The following is a 17,416-nucleotide window of genomic DNA, read 5'->3' as shown; positions in this document are numbered from 1 at the left end:
CCACGTTCCCGACATCCAGTTTAATGCACTTACTGACAGAAGTGTGCTAGTGTCTGTCCATGTCTCACAGGGGTCAGACTACACACCACTTTATTCAGTTCAGATAACAAAACCCCGACTTTCATTCTCATTATTAATTACTCCTGTGACTTCCACGCCAAAATAGATTGCTAGAGGATAACTGCAAATTTATAAGCCTCCAAGTTCAAATTGTGCGATGCAATGAGAAAACTTTTTTTTTGTGCCTCTGAGGTTACTGCTGGGGCTCGGTGCCTGTACCACAATCCACTGCTTCTGGAGGCCATTTTCCTCATATTTTTGTTTCCATTATTGCCCTTGTTACTGTTATTATTGTTGTTGGATAGGACAGAGAGAAGTCGGGGGGGGAGACAGAGAGGGAGAGAGAAAGATAGATGCCCGCAGACCTGCTTCACCGCTTGAGAATCGACCCCCCTGCAGGTGGGGAGCCAGGGGATCGAACCAGGTTCCTTAACACCAGTCCTTGTGCTTCACACCATGTGCACTTAACTGGCTGTGCTACTGCCCAGCCCCCAAGAAAACTTTTTAGTGTGATCCAACACTGACACAGCAGTGGGGATGCAGGGCAGAGGGTCCTCCCAGTAAGGCCCCTTACTTGGCAGTGGACACAGGGCAAAGGGTCCTCCCAGTAATGCCTACACATCTGTTGCACACACAGACACAGCATTGCCATACGCCTTTCTTTTTTAAAAATATTTATTTTTATTTATTTTTACCATTTTGTTGCCCTTGTTTTTTATTGTTGTAGTTATTATTGTTGTTGTTATTGATGTCGTTGGTTGTTAGATAGGACAGAGAGAAATGGAGAGAGGAGAGGAAGACAGAGGGGGAGAGAAAGATAGATCCTGCAGACCTGCTTCACCACCTGTGAAATGACTCACCTGCAGGTGGGGAGCCAGGGGGCTTGAACTGGGATTCTTATGCTGATCCTTGTGCTCTGTGCCACCTGCACTTAACCCGCTGCACTACCGCCCGACTCTCCGCCATATGCCTTTCTGATGGCTGATTGAGGCCTTTATGTAACAGAATGTTCTTGTGCTTTTCCATGTCCCTAAAAAGGTGGTCTCAAAAATTTAAAAAAGAAAAAAAGGTGGTCTCGACAAGACAGAACCCTGGTGAGCTAGTGTCTGTTATACAGGAACAGAAGCAGTTCCACACAGGCTGGGCCACAGGCTGCCCAGCAGCAAATTTGGAGGGCAGCAGATGCCTATCTCATCCTCCCCACCCACCCCCTGAAGGTCCTGAGTGCCTGAGTGGTGTCATCTTCTGGGCATATGTGTTGCTTTGCTTAGGAGGATGCTGAGCCTCAGAGGGTTGAGGGCTTTCCACTGAGCTCATGCCTGATGGTGGCAGGGCTATTTTCCCTGGCTTTTGTAGGAATTTTGAAAGTCAACTTGACCTAGAAGAAGTTTTTCCATAGAAAGAAGCATTTACCTTCCATTTAGAAATGTTAAAAGATAGCTAAAGAAAGGGTCATTCTTTCACAGAGAAAACTGAAGCTTTTCACAAAATACCTGACTTTCTAGAAGTGAAATTTGCTCCAGAAACAGGGACCAAATCAGAAGTTGGAAGCTTCACTGATGTTCTGAAGTCCCCCCCTTTTTTACTGGATAAAACCAGAGAAAAATTGAGAACGGAAGGGGAGATAGAGAGGGAGAGAGATGAGAGACACCTGCAGCCCTGCTTCACCACTTGTGAAGCTTTTCCCTGGTAGGTGGGGACCTGGGTCTTGAACCCCTGTCCTTGTGCACTCAACCAGGTGTGCCACACCTGGCCCCAAATCCCTGTATTCCATTTTGAAACCATGCTTGGCTGAATAGGTCATGTGTTCTACAATTCCCTGCATGGCGGATGCCTTGCCCACATGCTGTTCTGAATGCTTGGTTCTCTTACCCGTCTTGGTTGTCACACACGTCACCTGGTCTTTGTGTGTAATGGAACTTTGCCCCTGCAGCAAGACACAGGGCTGCCCATCTCCATGGGTATCTGTACTGGCATGTCAGCTCCTTTCCCCTCCATCTTGCTTTCAGGTCACTGAGTTAGCAGGCTACACTGCTCGCGTGTACAACATGTTTTGGGTGTTTGATGAAGTGAAAAGAGGTGTTTACAGGAGGGTCGCCGTCATGCCGGAGTGTGATACTCATGGCAAGGATGCCTCTGACACAGAAGTCCTGCTCAGCAGCACGCTGCCCATCAGAGGTACTGGCTCACCTGCTCCCCTCTTGACGTCCTGCACTGAAGTCTGTACTTTCTTACAGAATCAACCATGGTGATAACTGCTCATCACTGGAGTCCATGCCTGCATGACAATGTCATCATTTTTGGTGCCCATTATTTTCCCTTCTTCTTTCTTTTCTGATAGAAATAGGGAGAGATGGCTGGGGAGACAGCTTAATGATTCTGCAGATGACTCTCCTGCCTGAGGCTCTGAGCACCCAGGTTCAATCCCCAGCACCACCGTCAGCCAGAGCTGAGCAGGGCTCTGCTCTCTCTCTCTCTCTCTCTCTCTCTCTCTCTCTATATATATATATATATATATATATATATATATATATATATATATATATCTCATTTAAAAGAGAGAGAGAGAGAGTCAGGCGGTAGCGCAGTGGGTTAAGCGCACATGGTGCGAAGCACAGACTGGAATAAGGATCCCGGTTTGAAGCCTTGGATCTACACCTACAGGGGAGTTATTACATAAGCAGAGATGCACATCTGTAGGTGTCTATATTTCTTTCCCCCTTTGTCTTCCCCTCCTCTCTCCATTTCTCTCAGTCCTATCCAACAATGAGGACATCAATAATAACAATAATAACTACAACAACAATAAAAAAAAAAAAAGAAATCAGGAAAGAGAGAAGGAGAGACACCTGTAGCACTGGTCCATCACTTGTGAAGTTTTGCTTCTGCAGGCAGGGACCTCGGGCTTAAATGTGGGTCCTTCCTTGTACTTGATAGGGCATGCATTCTGTTGGGTGTGCCACCACCTGGTCCCCTAATGTATTTTTCTAAGATGGCTTTTAACAGTTACAAGAATTCCACAGTTATTTAAGTAGTTATCCCTAAAGTTAATATTGTAATGTGAAGAGTAGTGACTAATAGTTACCATAAAGCACACGCTGCCTTTATTTAGGACAGGGTTCTCAAAATATTTTTGGAACCTGCACATGTGGCAGAATGGATTGTCTGCTTTAAATATTGGGTCTGGGCAGTGATGCAAAAGTTGAGTGCACACATTACCAAGCACAAGGACCCATGTTTGAGCCCCTGCTCCCCACCTGCAGGGGGGAAGTTTCACAGGCAATGAAGGAAGTCTACAGGTGTCTCTCCCTCTCTACCTCCTCCTCCCCTCTGAATTTATTTCTGTCATATCTAATAAAACAGAAAGAACAAAAAAAGAAAGAAAAAGAAAAATGGCTTCTGGGAATGTGGATTCACAGTGCTGGCATTAAGCCCCAGTGATAACTTTGGTGGCAATTAAAAATATTTTTAATAATAAAATTAGAATGAATATCCTACTGCTGATCATAACTCTCCTTTTTAAACTTAAGTTGGGATATGTTTTTAATTGTATGTCTTAATTCCCTTTTGTAAGATTTTCTTGGTAGGAAAGGTTAATTTAAGGAAGTAATCACACTAAGTAGGGCTAGGTTATTTCAGATGAAGTTTTGCTTTCTACTGTTATGAAGCTGACATTGGAGTATTGTAAAGTCATGTTTCTAAGAATGAGGTTTCCAAAGAATGGGTCAGATGCCCAAACTGACAGGACACGGTGCTTTTAGATATAGACATCTCTGGTGCCACTTATCTCCAGGATTTGTCATTGTGAGTTATCTTTCTATGAGTCCATTGGTCTTGCTTCACTCTACTCTACTCTCGACAGCATAAAATTGCTTTTGTGATGTAAACCTCTTCCCTAACTTACAGGAAAAGTAATCGACGTGGATCACGGAATTATTTGTGAAAACGTTCCCATAATAACACCTACGGGAGAGGTGGTGGCTTCTAGCCTAAATTTCAAGGTAGGCTAACATTCGAGTGTCTTGTTCTTCCAACCAGGCCCCTTGGGATCCCTGTCCCTGTGTCTGGAGGGGCAGAGGAAAAGGCAGGTGGGTACTGGGAAGGGGTGCTCGGGCCTGTAGGGGTCAGTCGCTCCTCAGACAGCACAAAGAACTCTGGCTCCTGCTTCTTCAGTGCCCGGCTGCAGCCCACAACCACACGCAGGGCTTGTGCGAGATGACTCTGGGACGTAAAGACCCTTCCTAAGAAACTCTCTCAAAGTGCATCTTGGGGCTTTTCACTACTCAGAGGAACCGCTCAGGGAATACAAGTCTACACTATAGTGTGTGTGCTACACCAGGACACTGGATGGCAGTGAGTTCACTGATGAATGTCACTGTCAAGCACACAGATGACCGTCAGTCACTATCCGTACATACCCTCATGAACTTCCTGTCTGGGTCGTTGTGTCTTCTGAGGGTCTGTAAGCTCAAATCATGTCCGTAATTTTGCTGAGGTGCCGTGTGCCCGAATGTAGTGAAGACATGGGAACTCGGCCGCAGCAAACACAGGTGTGCACTGGCAATGTTAGCTGAACCTAGTCCAGTTTTGTTATTAAGACAGATCTTTCAGGAGGGGAGGGAGGGGGCACTGAGTGGGGGATTTCTGAGGGAGGCTGGCAAAGAGCTGCAGCCTGGCTCTATCTCCCACATGTAGCCTCCCAGTGTGGCGAGTGACTGTCAGCTGGTCTGGACATGAGGCCCAGCAGCAGCGGCACTGAGTGAAGCTCCACAGTCTTCAGCCAGCTGGGAAGAAAGTGTCTGAAGGGAGCCAAGGGAAGGATCTTTAATAACTAGCTTAACGAACTGTGATCTAGAACTCTCTGCTCAGGGTGTGTCAGGTTAGGATTTGCGGTATCAATTCATTCATTCTTTTACTTATTTGCATAGACAGGGCTTCAGGCACCTGTGATTTCACAACTCTGGGCTGCTTTTCATTCAGAGAAAGAGACATAGAGAGGAAGTCTGTAAGAGAGAGGTTCAGAGCTTCCTCTGATGCCACTGCACCTCCCATGTGGTGCTGGGGCTCACAAGGCAAGGCTTCCCACCCAAAGAGTTCTCCTCTCTCCATCCGTATGGTATCCATTCTTGCTGCTCCATTTACAACATGGGAAGTGTCCACGTCTGCTGCTGTGCTGACTAATTGCACTAGCATTTGTCTGAGAAAGAATTCAGGGGTCAGTTGAGTCTTTTTAAGATTTTGTCAGTGTCACATGAGGTAAGTTTCACACATGAGGGAGAGGAAGAGAATGAGGATCCAGAGTACTCCTCCAGTACATGCTGCACTGGGGATCAGACAGTCTCACACATTTTGCCTAATGAATGTTGAATTTACACAAAGACATATGCTAATGTAGTATACTTTGGTGACAGCTGTTCCTTTCTGACTCATGGGACATTGTGTTTACTGTCTCCGGTGCTGGGAGTATCACAGAACACCTTGACTCCTTGCCATGGACTCATCAACTATGAATATAGTAAAGTCTACAACAACCCCAAAAGTTCTCATTTCTGAGAATTCATTCTGATAGAGAATGAGCTTATTAAAATATTTTTTGAAAATTCCTTCTGGATAAAACTCTTTTTTTTTTTTTGCCTTGAGGGTTATCGATAGGGCTGGGTGTCAGCACTTTGAATCCTCTGCTCCTGGTGGACATTTTTTTTCCATTTTATTTGACAGGACAGAAAGAAACAGAGAGGAGGGGGAGATAGAGAGGGTGAGGGAAAGATAGAAACCTGCAGACCTGCTTCACCACTTGTGAAGTGTCCCTCCTGCAGGTGGGGAATGGGGGCTTGAAGTGGGATCTTTGTATAGTCCTTGCACTGAGTAATATGTGCAATTAGCTGGTGTGGCACTGCCCGGACCCTTCAATGGATAAAACTTTATAAAGATATTTTTTATTTCTTTACTGGGGAGTTAATGTTTTACATTCGACAGTATATACAATAGTTTGTACATGCATAACATTTTCCAGTTTTCCATATAACAATACAACCCCCACTAGGTCCTCTGTCATCCTTTTTGGATCTGTATTCTCTCCCCACCCCCACCCACCCACCCCAGAGTCTTTTTACTTTGGTGCAATACACCAATTCCAGTTCAGGTTCTACTTGTGTTTTCTCTTCTGATCTTGCTTCTCAACTTCTGCCAGAGAGTGAGATCATCCCATACTCATCCTTCTGTTTCTGACTTATTTCATTTAACATGATTTTTTTCAAGATCCATTCAGGATCAGCTGAAAAAGGTGAAGTCACCGTTTTTTAATAGCTGAGTAGTATTCCATTATGTGTATATACCACAACTTGCTCAGCCACTCATCTGTTGTTAGACACATGGGCTGCTTCCAGGTTTTGGCTATTACAAATTGTGCTGCTAAGAACATGTGTGTACACAGATCTTTTTGGATGGGTGTGTTGCATTCCTTAGGATATATCCTCAGGCAAGAAATAGCAGGATCATAGGGTAGGTCCATTTTTAGCCTTCTGAGAGTTCTCCAGACTGTTCTCTACAGAGATTGAACCAATTTACATTCCCACCAGCAGTACAGGAGGGTTTCTTTGACCCCATAGCCTCTCCAGCATTTTCTGCTGATACCTTTTCTGATGTATGACATTCTCACAGGAGTTCTTCTTCTAGCGTTTGCCCTTCTTCCGTAGCCAGTCAACAGCGTCAGGTTGAGCCTGATATAAAGTTTCGAGACCTCCTCTGAATCTGGAGAGGTGGCAGTCGTTGACTATGTGGGTCATAGTCTGTCTGTAGCCGCAGGGGCAGTTCGGGTTGTCTCTGGCTCCCCAGCGATGTGATATCTCATTATTGTCTTTGTTTGCATTTCTCTGAAAATCAAAGACTTGGAGCATTTTTTCATGTGTTTCTTCTGTGGTGAATATTCTTTTTTTTTTTTTTTTTTTTTTTTTTGTGCTTCCAGGGTTATTGCCAGGGCTTGGTGCCTGCACCACAAATCCACTGCTCCTGGAGGCCATTTTTTCCCTTTTTTTACCCTGGTTGTTTTATCATTGTTGTGGTTATTATCATTGTTATTGATGTCGTTGTTGTTGGATAGGACAGAGAGAAATGGAAAGAAAAGGGGAAGACAGAGAGGGAGAGAGAAAGACACCTGCAGACCTGCTTCCCTGCCTGTGAAGTGATCCTCTTCAGGAGGAGAGCCAGGGGCTCGAACCAGGATCCTTCCGTTGGTCCTTGCACTTTGCACCATGTGTGCTTAACCCACTGTGCTACCGCCTGACACCCTGTGGTGAATATTCTGTCCAGGTCCTTTCCCCATTTATGAATGGGGTTATTTCTTTTCTTTTTTAAAATTTTATTTATTTATTTATTTATTCCCTTTTGCTGCCCTTGTTGTTTTATTGTTGTTGTTATTGATGTTATCGTTGTTGGATAGGACAGAGAGAAATGGAGAGAGGAAGGGAAGACAGAGGGGGGAGAGAAAGACACTGCAGACCTGCTTCACCACCTGTGAAGAGACTCCCCTGCAGGTGGGGAGCCGGGGGCTCAAACCGCGATCCTTATGCTGGTCCTTTCGCTTTGTGCCATGTGTACTTAACCTGCTGCGCTACTGCCAGACTCCCTATTTGTTTTCTTGTTGTTGAGTTTGGCAAGCTCTTTATATATTTTGGTTATTAGCTTCTTGTCTGATGTATGGCATGTAAAGATCCTCTTCCATTCTGTGAGGGGTCTCTTGGTTTGGGTAGTGGTTTCTTTTGCTGTGCAGAAACTTTTTAATTTGATGTAGTCCCATAGGTTTATGCTTGCCTTAGTCTTCTTTGTAATTGGATTCATTTCATTAAAGATGTCTCTAAAATTTATGCAGAAAAGAGTTCTGCCAATATTTTCCTCTAAGTTTCTGATAGTTTCTGGTCTAACATCCAAGTCCTTGATCCATTTGGAATTTACTTTTGTATTTGGTGAAATATAGTGGTTCAGTTTCATTCTTCTGCATGTTTAAACCCATTGTTTCCAACACCATTTGTTGAAGAGACTCTGCTTTTCCCATTTAATAGTCTGGGCACCTTTGTCAAAGATTAGATGTCCATAGATGTGGGGGCTTACTTCTAGGCTCTCAATTCTATTCCACTGGTCAGTGTGTCTATTCATGTTCCAGTACCAAGCAGTTTTGATGACAGTGGCCCCATAGTACAATTTGGGATCTGGGAGCATGATGCCTCCAGTTCTGTTCTTTCTTCTCAAGATTGTTTTAACATCTATGCACCCAATGAGAAGCTATCTAAATGCATCAAACATCTACTGAAAGAGCTACCGCAATATATTAACATCAACACAGTCATAGTAGGGGACTTCAACACCCGTCTATCTCAACTTGACAGATCATCCAGGCATAAAATCAATAAAGACATGAGGAAGCTAAATGAGGAGATAGATAAACTAGAACTATTCAGCATTTTCGGAGTCATAAAACACAAGAAACTGTAATACACAGTCTACTCAAGTCCACATGGGTCATTCTCAAGGATAGACCATATGGTAGGCCACAAAGACAGCATCAGCAAATTCAAGAGCACTGAAATCATCCCAAGCATCTTCTCAGACCACAGTGGAATTAAGCTTACACTTAACAATCAACAAAAGATTAGTAATAGTTCCAAAATGTGGAAGCTTAACAGTACACTACTTAACAACTACTGGGTCAAAGAGGAAATAAAGGAAGAAAGCAAAATGTTTTGAGAGTTCAATGAAAATGAAGACATGACCTATCAAAATATTTGGGACACAGCTAAGGCAGTACTGAGAGGGAAGTTCATAGCTATACAAGCACACATTAGGAAACAAGAAAAGGCACAAATAAACAGCCTGACTGCACATCTTAAAGACCTAGAAGAAGAACAACAAAGGAGCCCTAAAGCAACCAGAAGGAGAGAAATAACTAAAATTAGTGTAGAAATAAATAACATTGAGAATAAGAAAACCATACAAAAGATCAACAAAAGTAAATGTTGGTTCTTTGAAAGAGTGAACAAAATCGACAAACCTTTATCCAGACTCAAAAAACAAAAAAGGGGGAAGACACAAATAAATCAGATCATAAATGAAAGAGGAGATAACACAGCTGACACCGTAGAAATTCAACATATCATGCGAAACTTCTATGAACAACTATATGCCACCAAGCTAGAGAACCTGGAAGAAATGGACAATTTCCTAGATACCTATGAACTTCCTAAATTAAATAAAGAGGAAGTAGATAATATGAACAGGCCCATCACAGGTAATGAAATTGAAACAGTTATCAAAAACCTTCCCAAGAATAAATGTCCTGGACCAGATGGTTTTATAAATGAATTCTACAAAACCTTCAAAGAAGAAATAATACCTCTACTTTTAAAAGTCTTCCAGAAGATTGAAGACACCGGATACTCCCTTCCAGCTTCTATGAAGCCAACATCACTCTGATACCAAAAGCAGACAGGGACACAACCAAAAAGGAAAACTACAGACCAATATCTCTGATGAACATAGATGGTAAAATATTGAACAAAATTCTAGCCAACCAGATACAGCATTGTATTAAAAAGATTCTTCATCATGACCAAGTGGGGTTTATCCCAGGCATGCAAGGTTGGTTTAATATATGTACATCAATCAATATGATCAACCATATCAATAAAAGCAAGACCAAAAACCACATGGTCATATCAATAGATGCAGAGAAAGCCTTTGACAAAATGCAACATCACTTTATGATCAGAACACTACAGAAAATGGGAATACATGGAAAATTCCTGAAGATGGAGTCTATATATAGCAAACCAACAGCCAACATCATACTCGATGGTGAAAAACTGGAAGCATTTCCCCTCAGATCAGGTACTAGACAGGGCGGCCCACTATCACCATTACTGTTCAACATAGTGTTGGAAGTTCTTGCCATAGCAATCAGGCAGGAGCAAGGAATTAAAGGAATACAGATTGGAAGAGAAGAAGTCAAACTCTCCCTATTTGCAGATGACATGATACACAGAAAAACCTAAGGAATCCAGCAAGAAACTTTTGGAGATCACCAGGAAATACAGTAAGGTGTGAGGCTACAAAATTAACATTCAAAAGTCATTGTCATTCCTCTATGCAAACACTAAGTTAGAAGAAATTGAAATCCAGAAATTAATTCCTTTTACTATAGCAACAAACACGATAAAATACCTAGAAATAAACCTAACCAAAGAAGTGAAAGACTTGTATACTGAAAACTATGAGTCACTACTCAAGGAAATTAAAAAAGACACAAAGAAGTGGAAAGATATTCCACGTTAATGGATTGGAAGAATTAACATCATCAAAATGACTATACTACCCAGAGCCATATACAAATCTAATGCTATCCCCATCAAGATCCCAGACACATTTTTTAGGAGAATAGAACAAATGCTACAAATGTTTATCTGGAACAAGAAAAGACCTAGAATTGCTAAAACAATCTTGAGAAGAAAGTATAAAGATTTTTAAGAAATATTTCTACTTACATAAAATCAAACTTCTGGACTCTTTTCTTTAGTGAAAAAGCATGGCAGATCATGAACTTAATTGTTCTAGGCTCTACACAGAATTTTCTTTGAGGTTTTGTTTTGTTTTAATCAAATTGGCATCCATTGGTGTTTGACTTTCAGTGGTGAGCATACTGCAGCAGGGTGCACATAGGTTTATATCTTGCCTGTGTCTACAGGCTGACTTCCAGACTTAAGAGTGATGTCATACAGAGGTGTGTTTCTTAGTGAAAAGGTTTTAGTAGCAGGAGCTATGCTTTATTAAGAGCAATCAAGCCTTGTTAAAATAGTGCAGCAGTAGTGGGAGGGCTATCGCCTGGCCTTGCAGCAGCCACTGTCCTGGCCCAGCAGAGGCCTGTCTGCTGTGGCCGTGGTCATCTGTCTTGCTCTCTAACATGTTGCTTGGGAAATTGAGCTCAGTATGTATGAGCCTGCGGGAACACCAGCATCAACCGGAAGGTTGTATTCCACTGGGCTCCATTTGGGAGTGAAGGCATCCCCACCCAGGTCAGGCACAAGGCTCCCACCTGCTGAATCAGGTCCCCACAGGAGCCTGATCAGTGGCAGATATACTCCCAGCACCTGCTCCAGCACAGAGATGTAGACACTTTGTATAAGCACACAAAGCCACATCTGTGTCCTGCAGATGTCAGCCTCTCACACTTCTCCCCACAGGAATTTTTCAGTCACAATCCCAAAGTGTCACTCATTCTTAGCAGAGGAAGCTTGTAATGGTACTCCTTTTCTTTATTCTTTATTTTTTTTATTCACTATATCTCACAGACCACATGATGACAACTAAATGTCCAGTCCTATGGAGTAGAGAAAGGGATTTGGGACAGGTAGCAGTTACAAGTTTTATGATAAATAAGTTAGAAATCCAAAAAGAAGCATCAACAGGGTAAAGGGTAGGTAGCATAATGGTTATGAAGACTCTGATGAGGCTCCAAAGTCTCAAGTTCAATCCTCCCACACCACCATAAGCCAGAGCTGAATAGTGCTCTGGGGACAAAAAAAAAAAAATCAATATACAATAAGTAGCCTTTTCTTCAGTGATGATTATGTATACATTTATTTTATTTTTTAATTTTCTTATTATTTTTATTTATTTATTTGAATAGAGACAGCCAGAAATAGAGAGGGAAGGGGGAGATAGGGAGAGAGAAGGGGAGACACCTGCAGCCTTGCTTCACCACTCTTGAAGCTTTCTCTCTGCAGGTGAGGATGGGGGCTTGAACCTGGATCCTTGGGCATTATAACATGTGTGCTTAAGCAGGTGCACCACCACCCGTCCCCTACAGATATGCTTTAAATCCACCCTTAGTCATAGACTAAAATGGAATCCCCTCTCTTCTTCTGCCTTATTTTGCTAAGCACATTTTATGCATCTGGGACTAAAACAGGATTAGAATCAACTCATCTCTCAGGAAGGCCCACTGCCCTTGGGATTGGATTATTTTATGCTCTGAGCTTTAGGTTTAATGTTCTCAACCACGGTCTGTTGTCTCTGGTCCCCTCCCATCCTAGGCTACTGTACTCTTGACAGCTCCTAAAACTAGGTTTCTTTTACATGCTGTCACTGGTAATGCTTCTTGCTGCAGGTGCAAGAAGGGATGCATCTTTTGATCACGGGCCCCAATGGCTGTGGGAAAAGCTCTCTCTTCCGCATCCTGAGTGGGCTCTGGCCGGTGTACGAAGGCGTGCTCTACAAGCCACCCCCCCAGCACATGTTCTACATCCCGCAAAGGTAGGCCTGCCATATACAGCAGCGACCTCTTCTCAATGCTTCTTGCGCTCTTCGGTTTGTCATTTGAAGCACAGTTTTGTTCAGAGAGTCTGATGGGGAAATATAGATTCAGTTTTTGTGAAGTTTCATCACTGCTTTGATTTTAACAGTCTTTGAGACAATTCAGCTTCTTTCCACTGTCATGTCATTTCTATGTAATAAACAAAGATTACAAATGCTCCTATTGGAAATAGCAGACTCATCCCCCCAAAATAATTAGATGGTAGCTTATCTCTCCTCATAGGAAAGATAGTGTTTGGTATACAAACTCTCCATCAAGTTACAGTTGTATGTACTAAAACTGGTCTCTCATGTCTTAAGTCTTTGTAAGGGGGCTGGGTGTTGGCATACCTGGTTGAATTCACACATTTTCATGTGCCAGGACTCGGGTTCAAGTCCCCACTCCCTGCCTACAAGGGAGAGGCTTCATAAGGGGTGAAGCAGGTCTGTAGGTCTGCAGGTCTGCAGGTCCCCCTCCCCCCTCTCCCTTTCCCCTCAATTCCTCTCTGTTCTATCTAATAAAAAAGAAAGAAAGACAAAGGGGAAAACTGACTGCCAGAAACCATGGGTTTGTTATGAAGGCACCAAGCTCCAGCTATAACCCTGGTGGCAATTAAAAAAAAGAAAAAAAGAGGTTTTTTTTAAACATTATTATAGCATCTGGTCCAAAGTTTATACCACTGCTCTATAGCTGAATTCAAAATACTCCAACACAATAATAAGGTGGTATGTTTGCCACTTAACTGCTACTCTGTAGTATAATTTGTTAGCCAGTACACAATACAGAAGGAAGTAAATTGTGACATTATGAACATAAAAGGGAAAGAAGTAAGAGAGTGGACTTTTTATATTCTCTCAAAGTTAAGTTTTTATCAGTATGAACTAGATTTGTATCTACAAGATGTTTTATGAAGCATGGGTACGAACTAGGATCCTTACGCTGGTCCTTGAGCTTCACACTATGTGCACTTAACTTTCTGCGCTACCACCTCCCTTTTTTTCAAAGAAGAGTTGGGCTGGAAAGATAGCCTACTTGGACTATGCATACAACCCAAGTTCAAGCCTGACCCCGACCATATTGGAAGAAACTTTGGTGTGGTCGTGTCTTTCCCTTCCTCCATCTGTGTGTTTCTTTCTCTTCCTGTCTGAAAAAGTCTACTTATAGCAGTGAAACCCCAGGGGTGACACATACACACAGAAATGAATTAGCGCCAGTCATCTCAAAGTACTGTAAACAAAATCAAGAGGAGGGAACACTTCCAGATTTTATGAGACCAACAATATTCTGCCACTGAAGCTAGGTAAAGACACTACAAGAAGAGAAAGCTACAGACCAGTATTCCTGATGAAGACATGAAACAAATTCTCAACATGTCAGCAAACGGACTTCAACAGCACTTGAAAGAATCACAACTCAGCAGCTATAAGGGTGGTTCGACACATGTGAAGCAGGAGAAGTGACACAGTGTTGACAGAATGAAGGATGAGATCACATGATCATCTCATTATATGGAAAGCATTTACCAAATGATCATGCTTTCATGGTTTATAGAGGGAACATAACACAAAATAATAAAGGTCAAATACAACAAGCTGACATGATTCTCAGTGGTGAAACACTGAGATCCTTCCTATTTCAGATCGGTGATTCTTCAGAAAAGAGTTCCTACCTCACTATTCTTATTTAGCACCCTAAGTTCATGGATTCGAGGACTTAGTGTTTGTAAAATTCCCTGCTATGCAAAAACCATGAATATACCCAGCACAACCCTTATCAAAGTTCTAAAGGCTTTTTTCCACTTTTCTTTTTCTTTCCTTTCCTTTTTTTTCTTTCTTCTTTTTTTTTTTTTTTTGCTGCCACCAGGGCTGTCACTAGGGTTCAGTGCCTGCATTACAAATCTACCATTCCTGGTAGCCATTTTCCTCCTTTTCATTTTCCTCCTTTTCTTCTTCTTCTTCTTCTTCTTCTTCTTCTTCTTCTTCTTCTTCTTCTTCTTCTTCTTCTTTTTTTTTTTTTTTTTTTTTTGGTTTGTTTGTTTTTAATAGAGATAGAAATTGGGTAGGAAGGGGGAGATCAGGGAGGGGAGAGGGACAGAGTCACTCACAGCCCTGCTTTGCCACCCATGCAATGCCACCCCCATCACCCCCAACATGGGCGGAGGCTGGGGCGTGAAGTAGATCCCTGTGCATAGTGACGTGTGTGCTGTTTGAGTGTGCCACTATCTGGCCCTTCTTTTTGAAGTATTAGAAAAAAAAAAATCTTGATAACCATTTGGAATCTGGAATTAGACAAGAAGCCCAAATGACGGAAGTAATTGAGAAAGAACAACAAAGTCAGAGGGTCATACCTACTGGTGTATGCTGTGCTACAGGGCTGTGGTCAGTCACCCAGATAGCATGGTACCAACGTAAAGACAGCTGTGCTCCTATGGAGCAGAACAGCCCATTGAAAAACACAAAATATAACAAACCTATATAGCTAACTGCTCAACTTAGCCAGGAATGCTCAGTGAGGAAAGTGGAGTCTCTTCAGGAAGTGGTGCTGAGGCAGTGGATAACCACATGCAGAAGAGATTGGATCTCTGGGTGGGAGACAGCTCACGGGGTGTGCACCTTACTGTCAGGGAGCCCCCAGGGGGAGCCCCGGCACCCAGTGGGACGAGTTCTGTGGATGTAGACTGGCGTTCTGCAGATACCTCATGCGGGAAGATGAGAAAGCGGTACATGTGTGTCAGCTACTGTACTGTCAACCATTAACCCACTGAAAAATCGTTTGACAAAGAACAGAACCCGGGAGCTGGGCGGTAGCGCAGCAGGTTAAGTACCCATGGCACAAAGCACAAGGACTGGCCTGAGGATCCTGATTTGAGCCCCCAGCTCCCCACCTGCAGGTGGGTCACTTCACAGGTGGTGAAGCAGGTCTGCAGATGTCTATCTTTCTCTCCCCCTCTCTATCTTCCCCTTCTCTCTCAATTTCTTCCTGTCATAGCCAACAACAGCAATAACAACAACAATAATAATAACAACAACGATAAACAATAAAGGCAACAAAAGGGAGAAATAGCCTCCAGGAGTAGTGGATTCATAGTGCAGGTGCTGAGTCCCAGTGATAACCCTGGGAGCAAAAAAAAAAAAAAAATCAGAACCCCACTGCTGGGTATGAATGCAAAAAGAAATCAGCAACTGCAAGAGGCGACCACAATCCATGTGCACTTACAGTATTCTCCAGTGTTCGAGTGAACAACAAAGTCCCAGCCAGGGAAGATGTGGTGCCTGCAGAGATGGCACAAGGAAGACGAATGCATTTTGTGGCCACGTGGAAGGGTTTTGGAAGGGTCTATGCTAAACGAACCAGAGAGAGAGACACCTGTCAGGGTCTGGGCATTGCCGCACCTTCTTGAGCACACACATTGCCCTGCACAAGCCCTGGGCTCCAGCCCCTGGCCCTACCTCCAGGGGGGAAGCTTCACAAGTGGTAAAGCGGGGATGCAGGTGTCAGAAAGCCTCATATGCATTGAAGCGGAGCTACAGGTGTCTCTCCCTCCCATCTCTTCTTTCCTGCTTGATTTTTCTCTGTCTCTATCCAAAAGTAAATAACATAAAATATTAAGGGGGGTAGAGAAATACTGCCTAATCCCACTTTCACAGCAGATCCTCAAATAATGGCTCCTTTCATGCCCTTTCATCTCCTAATTATTAATGAGAAAAGTCACAGATAAGGAAAAGAACCAACCTGCACTGAATTAAACATCACCCAGAGGGCCTGCTTCCATTAAACTCTCTTAGCTTAAAGTTGTGGGTATTACATGAGGACTCACTCTGTGGCATGGAAAGCCACCAATCTTGTAGGAACAGAGCAGAATGGTGCCTGCCAGGTGGGGAAAGGTGCTGCTCTAGTGTGCCCACTTCCAGCTAGGAAAACGGAGAGTCTGGGGTCTGGGGAAGGGCGCTGACAGGTCCAGAAATGAATCACAGCCTCAGGAGTTGTGAGGACAGCAGACCTTCAATTTGTTCAGCATGCTGAAGAGGTGGTGGTGGGTGGGTGCTGTAGGTGCTGGTGGTTATTATGTTGTGTGTTGTGAGCCGATGACACACTGTACACACAGTCTTCTGCCTTGTTTTATCTCAGTAGAGATGGAAAAACTCCGCTGAGCTCTATACTTGAAGGTCCAGATGCAAATTCTGTTATGTCTATTTCCCACTTTTTAAATGGGTGAAGTCAGAAAGTACTCAGATTCCCGCTTATCCTCAGAGAGACCTATGTTATTTTGCAACAAGCATAAATCACTGGGAAGTATTTTCTGAGTTATGAAATTTACTGTTGCCTGAGAAAAAGGTCAGATAAAATTTGAGAAGGAAAAATGAGTCCATTTTAAGGCTAGAGTGTTTTTTTTAAAAAAAAACGATGATTTTCTTTATTTCTTGGATAGAGATAGCCAGAAATTGAGAGGGGAGGAGGAGGCAGAGAGACATCTGCAACACCACTTCATCGCTGGCAAAGCTTTCCCTCTGCAGGTGGGGCCGGGGGACTCGAACCTGGGTCCTTGCACATTGTAGCATGTGTGTTCAACCAGGTACACCACCACTCGGTCCTCGGTTAAGGTGCTTTTCAAATAATTACTGTGAGGGACCCGGAGATGACTCACCGGTCAGAGAATGCGCCTTACTGAGTGCAAGGACCCAGTGTGAGCCCCAGCGCCACATGGGAGCACCATAGGCAGTGCCCGGGGAAGCTCTGAGCAGAGCAGTTCTGTAGTGTGTGTGTGTGTCTCTCTCCCTCCTGCCCCCTCACCCTTCTCCATCTTTCTGGGAAAAAAATGAAAAAAATTAGAATCATGCCTACAAGACCCCTTCAGTCATAAAATACTAGTTACTATTAAAGGTCATTTTATTTTACTGCTAAAAACATGAAGTTATTATCACTTTTCAAATCTCCTAAGAGATTTTAAAAAAGCACAGAATTTACACACACACACACACACACACACACACGGAGGGTTTAAGTGTAACAGTCATT

General features: G+C 43.2%; 1 protein-coding gene across 6 annotated transcripts in view; it reads left to right on the top strand.

Moving 5' to 3' along the window:
• The window catches only part of ABCD2 (ATP binding cassette subfamily D member 2), a 39,678-nt gene that overhangs the window by 7,867 nt on the left and 14,395 nt on the right, over positions 1–17,416 (top strand). For all 6 annotated transcript variants that reach the window (XM_060194664.1, XM_060194665.1, XM_060194666.1 and 3 more), the window contains exons 4-6: positions 2,070–2,238; positions 3,967–4,061; positions 12,215–12,360. In XM_060194664.1, coding sequence (XP_060050647.1) covers positions 2,070–2,238; positions 3,967–4,061; positions 12,215–12,360 — 410 coding nt within the window. The remainder of the gene's footprint in view (positions 1–2,069; positions 2,239–3,966; positions 4,062–12,214; positions 12,361–17,416) is intronic.

The sequence above is a fragment of the Erinaceus europaeus genome, chromosome 7, assembly GCF_950295315.1.
Source record: "Erinaceus europaeus chromosome 7, mEriEur2.1, whole genome shotgun sequence".
Classification (NCBI taxonomy): Eukaryota; Metazoa; Chordata; class Mammalia; order Eulipotyphla; family Erinaceidae; genus Erinaceus; species Erinaceus europaeus.
The sequence above is the reverse complement of the archived record's forward strand: the minus strand, read 5'-3'. Positions and strand labels throughout refer to the sequence as shown.